This window comes from Varroa destructor, unplaced genomic scaffold (assembly GCF_002443255.2).
Source record: "Varroa destructor unplaced genomic scaffold, Vdes_3.0 BEIS01000003.1, whole genome shotgun sequence".
In the NCBI taxonomy this organism is placed as follows: domain Eukaryota; kingdom Metazoa; phylum Arthropoda; class Arachnida; order Mesostigmata; family Varroidae; genus Varroa; species Varroa destructor.
The window spans coordinates 30,215,714-30,224,177 of NW_019211456.1; the positions used below are offsets into that span (position 1 = coordinate 30,215,714).

Genomic DNA, 8,464 nt, shown 5'->3' on the forward strand with positions numbered 1-8,464 from the left:
TGTTTACGATCGTGTGACAGAACTCTCTACAGGGCGGGTTCATTTAGTTTCTTTCGAACACGACCGGATAGACCTATCTAACGGTGACCACTGTTCCGTACTTTTTATCATTGATCAATGCTACTAATTATAGCTACCTGTCGGATCTTGTCATCCTTAATAATGCTACCGAGCCTGAACCGGTATTGAAATGCATGTACCACTGTAAGGAAAGCCTTGTTCGCACTAACACCGCTGGCAGTGGATTTAGCGATGGGAACACGAACGACTCTAACAACGGGCTTGTGAGTGGCGGCTCCGAAAGCGAAGAGGCCCTTTCCGATGTTGAGGCACTCTCAGGAGATTCAGTTGAGTCCATTGAGAGGCAGATTTCTCGTCTTGCGTACAGAAACTCACGAAGACAGCCGACGCCTGGAAACCGTCTTGTTCAGCTTAACACACATGTCAAGTAAGTAGCCTTTGGAAAAAAAATCATATATATATACACTGCTATAGGCACATGACAGGGAGAAATCACAGCGGATCTTATCAACATCCAGGTGTACAAACGGACAAAGCAAACGCCTGCCAATGGTCGAAACAATCATCGCTGTAAAGGGTTCTGACAGTGGTCAGTTTGGGGACAGTGCTGAACAAACTGCCCGGGTCTCTATTTCTAGCGAAGAGCACAACATTGCTCGGGAGTATGGCCCTATTAAGGAAGGCGTCGACATATTCGAGACGATCAACATTAAGGTTCGTAAAACGGGACTCTTGTTTTTGTACAAAGGAACTATTTAGTTAGTTTCAAAGTAAGTGTATATTAGATAGGTGATCAATGTACACCGTGCCTTGTTTATCTGAAGAAGTAAGCAACTTAATTCGAATAAATTGTGTCTCTCTCTCTCTGAGCCGTGGGAGCTATTACCGCCATCGAATATTGCAAGTATCTTATAAGCATTCCAATGCAAATCTTAACTGAACACTCAGCCTGTAAGCTGCTAAACAGTCGATTAATGCTCTAACTTCTGCTACTTCGCACACGTGTAACCTCGCTATGGATTTAGGATCGTTAGTCCTATAACCTATTTGAAAAGTGCAGCTGTGCATTAATTGATGAATGTTTTATGCTTCTAGGTACAGCAGCCTGGTGAGAATATAGATTCATGTACGATTCAGGTCTTCCCCGCCCTGAACCCCGACCACGAAACTCTTCAGGTATGTGGCTCTGATGAGTGTGATGAAACTGTTGTTGTTGTTGTTGTTTAAATTTGATAGGGCCAACGTAATGTACACAAAAAGTCTTGTTAAATTACCATTTAGGCAACTAGATTGCCATCATCAAATAGTACCTTTCGCGTTCATTTTTGTCTATTGAATAGGTGCCTGAGTATGTTCTCGACAAGATGGGTCTGTCCATGGACGATTCATCGACTTCAACCAGCAGTGGACAAAATGGCCAGAGCGGTGGGGCAGCGCATCAAGAGAACCAGCAGATCCGCCTCAGAGGGCCAGCACCGGCAGAGAACTTCCAGAAGGTAGACTTTTTTTGTCAGTCATTTCGTGTGATTTTTCGGCTATTTCCGGACTAAATACGGTACCAACATGGCATACCAATACTAATAACATTCTATAATTTAAATTTAACTAATTTACCTGATGATGCGTCTATATCGTTGTGATTCAGGTGATATCCGGTATCTCATACTTGAACAAGAAGCCTGCCTACTACCTGAACCGAGCCTTCAAACTTCAATGTTATGAAATGGCTAATCGGTAAGATTTAGCTTTCTCTAAAACGCACAATAAAAATATCTATGAATTATCGAAAAAAAAAAAATATGTTCTATTTCCTAGGATGCAAGCAGGCAGTTACAAATTAATTGATTTCATCCCTATTAACAGGTACTCGTTCAAGAGAGCTACTTCGAACCAATAAATCGCCTGAGCTTATTTAATGTTTACCAACTTTTCAGGTTTGCATCAAACGAGTACATTCAAACGCTTACAGTGATTCATCCTTCCGCTATTATCTCGGCATCGTCAAGCGGTAACCACGGAAATAACAACCATGGTAGCAGCGCTAGCCCAGTCGCCGCTAAGCTTATGCAAGACAAACAATCGGCCCATACCAATGGCGGCAACAACAAACATCACGCTGCACAGCATCTACGAAACAATGGAAACAAACATTCTAATTCATCGTCTGTCGGTAAGTTTTGAAAGTATTACATACTTGATTGTTAAAAAAAAAATACAGTTTGTCTTAATGTCATTGATGTGGCAAAACTTCACCGCGCTGTGAAAATATCATTGATGCTAATGTATTTACTTACTGTCTTGAAAGTCAGCTGACAGTGTCTAATTCGTAGAAGAAACAATTTTTTTTTTTAATAAAAATAAAAATAGTGCCATCAAAAAAGCGGCGCTCTGTGCACCGAACTGTTTCTGTTTATTTATTTGTACTACTGTTTCAGGCATTGCTGGCGTAGTTGTAGCCGGGTTGATCGTTACCGTTCTCGTAATGCTCGCCGTTGTGCGTCGCCACCGTCGCGAACGGTCGTCCTCTGCGTCGAATGGACAGAACGGCGGCCAGCTCGCTTGGGACGACTCAGCGCTCACCATCACAGTTAACCCGCTCAGTTCGGAAGACTGGGATCCGCATAGTTGCCATGGTAATGGCGGGCTGGCGAACGGATGTCATGGAAACATAGCTTCGCACGACAACATGGCCGACATGATGGCAATAGACGACTCCAGCGGCGATTCAAGTTGTGCCGACAGCGATGATAGCGACGATGAAGGTGCGTCGCCAGGCACTGGCAACGGTGGAAGCCACAAACACCTTGTCAACTAGACTCGTCGCAGCACACACACATACATGCCAGCTAGCTTTGGCCACCATCTAAACCTAATGTTGCCATAGCCTTGTCAGAAATTGCCATCATCCACAGAGACGTAGCTAAGTGTGGATGTAATCGACAACTGTTACAAAGCTGGTTCAAATCACAGTATGAAAAATAGAGAAGACGACTAAATAAACTTAGCTCTGGCGATATTAGCGGCCTTCCAATGGAGTGCAAATTATTAATTGAAGTGGTTTCCTTTCAGTATATAAAATATCAAAAGCAGATGGGAAATAAGGGCCACACTATTCTATAAATAAAACTTATATACCATAACCACCAAGCTACTCGACCATAAAAACAGTTTATTCACAGCATAAATGTAAACCAGATGGCATCCAGCAAGCGAAAAAAGTATGAGAGCAAAACAAAATTTGCGACCGTGGAAAATTCAACCATCGCACTAAAACTGGTTAGGGCATTTGATGTCACCTGTGTCTGTCTATATTCATGGCGTTCCATCCAATAAAGGGAGTCTTCTACTACAATATAATACAACAATAATACCATTGTAATTACAACCGTGTGGGGAGTATAGAGCTTACCTAAGTAAACTGATGATGAAGCTAAAGTAAAAGCTAAAAAAGCTTAGACAGAAAGCTTACTCTAGCCACCGTATCATCCATTAAACACCCAGCAGTGCGCGTGGCACTAGGGATGGTTCTGCGGCTATGTACTGTATCATACTAACAATGCTGGTATACTTAAAAGATGAAGATATATAATGATGACGGTGATGATAACATAATAAGGATACATATATGTAGGTATATGCTCTGATTATTGCGATTGCTCGTCCACTATTGATCGCCATAATACGAATTGTTTGTCTCCTTGGGCGTTCGGTTTAGCGAGTTGATTTCTTCGGTGTTCGTGCACGCCAACGCGATATTTTTTGGTTTACCCATTTCGTAATGATATTAGTTGGCCGTTACCGTATCGTCTGCTAGTAGAAAGAACCAAGTCAACAGCACGAAACATGCAACATCATCGAGTAAAGATTTATTGCCAGCTGCTGCCGAAAGTGCGAGCATGTTCGTTCAGCAGACCGTCGGCAGTTATGTTTACTAACCTGCGGTTCGGTTGTTTCGGTTGTGGCGCTGCTGCTTTATTAAAATGTAAAGTGCCACTGAACAAGTCAGTTGTATTGTGGGCGGCCGATGGATTTACTACTACTACTACTACTACTCTTGTCTATATACATATGTACACCTAGGTACCGGGAACATTTCAAATATGAGCGATAAAAAGAAAAACGGCCTGCGTCGTCTGCTGCAGACTAGGCCGTCATTGTCATGTTGTCTGCTAGGAAATTGTCGCCAAATACAATTAAGTCCACGCTGTGCGTGGTTGCACGCCGAAAGATCATGCAAAGATGTTCTTACCTTTCTCGGTGCCATGGCCTCGTCAAGGGTACTCACCGAGAGAAGAAAACTAAAAACAAGTGTTCATAATGTCAAAGCGATGTACCACGTGTTACCTGAGTTACAAACCATTTACCTGTGTTAAGAAATACTATAGTGGTTAGTACTGCTATTAGTATTATATTATTATTACTACTCTTAGCCAGTCATGTACACCTATCTCCCAGCAACATTCAAACGCCCGCTGACCGTACACTCCATTCCGTTTAACGTTCCCTTAATATCTGACAATTTTCCCGATGAAACAATACAATAGGAGAATTACGATAGCTAACAATACCAGATGCTACACGCAAGACATGTACGCGTTGAGAGTAACACAAACCCGGCAATACTTGAAATGGGCACCAAAAACCACGACGAAAATCGTCGACCAGCCTTAGCGTAGCAAAAAAAAAAATGACGGTTAGTGTTTTTGCCAGGTAGAACGGTCGACACCTTCGGCGCGATGAAGTCGTCATCAATGAGTCTCGATAAATATGGTCCGGCCCATGATTAAGCTCGTATTATCTAACGACTTAGTGGCCGGTGCAGAACTCCAATACGTAATATCTTTCTTGCAAAGCATTGTTGTTCTAATAACACACGCAAGCGCATCCCGCAAAGAACCATCTATATATATTGGTTATTACGGCTAATGACTAAAACAAATGATCGTTTGCTTTGACTTCGTACGAAAGCGTTACCTATCATGTATTTCGATAACGAGTCGCTGAACGATGCGAAGTCCACCGTATGGCTGGCGGTATATAAAGGCAACAAATGCTTCTCGAAGCTGTTTCGTTCGCAACATCCTAGGAAAGAGCTAGAGCAAAGACGTGAGAATCTCAAGCATACCTAACAATGGTGATGCTAATTCAAGATACTATTATCAGTGACGATAATTACATCAATAATAATGTTATTGATGGCACAAGTAATGAATGTCATCCTGTACGAATATATCATCATGGGGGGTTTAGTTTATTTTTATAGATAGCCATAGGTGTAACAGTAACTATTAACAGCGAATGTTACACTTACACGGCATGTTACAATTACGCGCCGTTCTTATACTACTAATGCGCAAAAGAAGCGTCAAACGTGAAATATGTTATTAGCATTATGGTAATAATTATGAGTGGAATAGCTGATTATTTATAAAGGAAACACAAAATTAAATCTCCATGGTATTATCGTTGTACTTACGTAATTAGAATTCAAATAATAGCTTCCTTGCAGAAATTCGACGCAGCCTTACCTTGCTCTTAATATAGCGAGACACCGGTCAGAACAATGATAGTTCATATACCCATACAGACATATGCACAACGTACTGATGGGCTCCTCATAAGCAAACAGCCTAATCAAAAAGAGCTGCTAGCCTAAAATTTATGCCTCACAAACAACCAACTGATGAACCGAAGGGCGATTCTAGTAGAGGCTTGAAACAGCTAGACAGGCGAATATTCAAGGGATATTCGTGCATGCGGTGAAAAGCGGACACAAGGACTGATTGGCTATTGACTCTATACCAAGTGCAATGAATGCCGATTTTCTTTGTCCCACCTATGTAACGAAAATAGTGATTATATATATATATATATATATATATATATATATATATATATATATACAAAAAAAGTGTAGGTAACAAAACTATACGGCAGAGGTGGGTGGACCAGAGGTCAATTTCGAACAGAGAAATGTGTGTGTTTTAGTTAGGTATTAAAGTAAATTAGGTAAAAGTAATACTGCACTAAGGCCACAACTCCAGCAGACGAGACCAGAACTGGGGAAAAATAAGGAGTCGGAGCAAATAAGGTCTATTATAAAACAGAAGCGGTAAAAGCCATGATTTCATTCCAACCACTAATAATTAGACCCTCCTTTATCCTATTATGGACGAAGGACTTCTCTATAATTCCATTCAATTTCCTCACCATCGGCGCCGATTATTACATGCGAATGAACTGCACACAGTCGAATCTCGTCTCGATGATACCGCTGGCTTCGGGGTCGTTATCTCTATAGAAAAAGAAACAGAAAAGATTAACAAGCACACTCTACTGAATAATATAAATACTACTCATAAACCAACGATATTGATAAAAACGATAACGATAATACTAATAATGATACAATGATAATATTACGATGATGAGATGAAAAATAGTAAACAATTACATATCATTTTTATTTAACATACGCATCGGTGTGACAACTGCGAAACCACGTTATGATCATGTGTCTGAAACGAACACCTCTATTTTAATTATTACACCAATGATAGGCGCGCAATACCGATAGAATTACTAGGCAGAGCACGATGCATGAGAAAATCATCAGTGACAACAACAACAACAGGAACAGTAATATTAAAACCACCAACAATGTCAAGGGCATACCTGAATGCAGACGACCCTACATCTGCAGACGAACTTGAGTATAACAGGTGAGAAACGAAAGATAACAAAAACAAACGCTAGCAGACGACGCTAATTAACGGTACTATCTTGCCATTAATCACATAATCGTCGCAAAAAATTCATTAGCAACTGAACTGATGATAATGCCTGTATCGTATGACCAGCTCTCAAAGATGGTTTTACCTTACTCCCCACGTTTTCGGCGTTTATCATTTTAGGCCATCACCATTATTACCACTTCTTACTAGTCCAATAGTACGGCGAGTTCGATCTATGAGAAATTTTCAACAGGATCCTTGCTTCGTTTCAGTGCATCATACTGCAATTCTTATTCTGGAGACTATAAATTTTATTCTGTTGACGCAATCAGTCTAAGCAGAAAGTGACTATGGACTAGGAGCCTATCTCTCAGGCGTATACATACTTCGCCACATTGCCGGCTCTCTAAAACAAGGATGAAAACAAATATCTAGTTAATTTTTGACCAAACACTTCGAATTGCGGAACAAAGCATGGGCAAAATATCTATACAGTAGAATTCGGTGAACTTTGATTGAACATCTTGCGTAAATCGGCGATCCTGGCTCACAAGTAGATACACATTTTACACGCCAGACACGCAGTCACCCGTACACTATCAACCAACAACAAACTAGGAGTGCAACTTAACAACAATAAAAACAACAAGATAAAAATCTGCTCACCGTGCAAGCTCGTTACGACGAAAGAATATGCGATATTGGTATTTTGTACGCTGCCCATTCGAATTGAAATCGCGAAAAGAATCAAGCAATATGATTTCAGCGATCGGGTGGCTTGATATCGGTCGATATTGGATGACGCAGCGGCAGTGCTTTTTGAAAAAACAAAAGAACATTTATCAGCCCGGACAGTGGCACCCGCTCGTTTTCTTTTCATACCAAGAATACTGAAAAAAATGGTAGTCGCATTACTTATAGATATCTAAACGCCTCTAAGCATGCGTTCTCATAGATACTTGATAAAAATGAAGAAATATGAGATAAATAACGAAGAGCCGATAATAATAATAATAATATAAATATAATTATAATAATAACAACGTGGATCAAAAGGAAAGCAGCAAAAAGGCGCCGCGATGGAAAAGTTAAAAAGAGTAGTCGATATGACAAAGAAAGGATATGATGAAGAAAATGATTAAGTAAACCTAATTGACAAGATGCTAAAAAATATCAATGGCAAAGAACCAACAACCCTATTCGATCGTAATGGTATTAATAATAAGAGTTTGTGTGGAACTGATGACGATAACTATACTGATAATAATATTAATAGTAATAATGATAAATAAAATCATTCGTTGTAAACAAATATTCTGAGTTCCCTCAATGAAAACATAGATTTGCTGTCAAATTGTTGTTTCTAAAAAAAAAAAAAACTTCCAGTTACGAGAGCATAATACACGGCGTTCGAGTAGGTACAACTGTCAATAACTAACTAAAATTTTTACTTGCATTGGAATACTCCGATTAAGAAATGCTTGGCTTCTTTTGTGATAATATTAGAGTTTTCTAATGTAATTTCTAATTATTGTAAATGTGGTCTTATATTACCTATACCCAAATTAAAATACCCATATTATATATTTATGCGAAAATTTTTTTAGCGTATAGTATAGGATGTACTTGATATTAAAGGACAATTATACATACAGTTAAAATACTTGGGCTCTGAAACATCTTCAACATTGGTTGTCAGTATTTTATAT

The 8,464-nt window shown here is 39.8% G+C and overlaps 1 protein-coding gene across 3 annotated transcripts in view; it reads left to right on the forward strand.

Annotated features, from left to right (window-relative positions):
- The window catches only part of Cals (calsyntenin 1), a 53,440-nt gene extending 45,371 nt beyond the window's left edge, over nt 1–8,069 (forward strand). For all 3 annotated transcript variants that reach the window (XM_022796037.2, XM_086982277.1, XM_086982278.1), the window contains 7 exons: nt 134–448; nt 540–735; nt 1,117–1,197; nt 1,362–1,517; nt 1,667–1,755; nt 1,956–2,191; nt 2,457–8,069. In XM_022796037.2, coding sequence (XP_022651772.1) covers nt 134–448; nt 540–735; nt 1,117–1,197; nt 1,362–1,517; nt 1,667–1,755; nt 1,956–2,191; nt 2,457–2,836 — 1,453 coding nt within the window. In that variant the 3' untranslated portion in view covers nt 2,837–8,069. The remainder of the gene's footprint in view (nt 1–133; nt 449–539; nt 736–1,116; nt 1,198–1,361; nt 1,518–1,666; nt 1,756–1,955; nt 2,192–2,456) is intronic.
- Nucleotides 8,070–8,464: the final 395 nt, after the last annotated feature.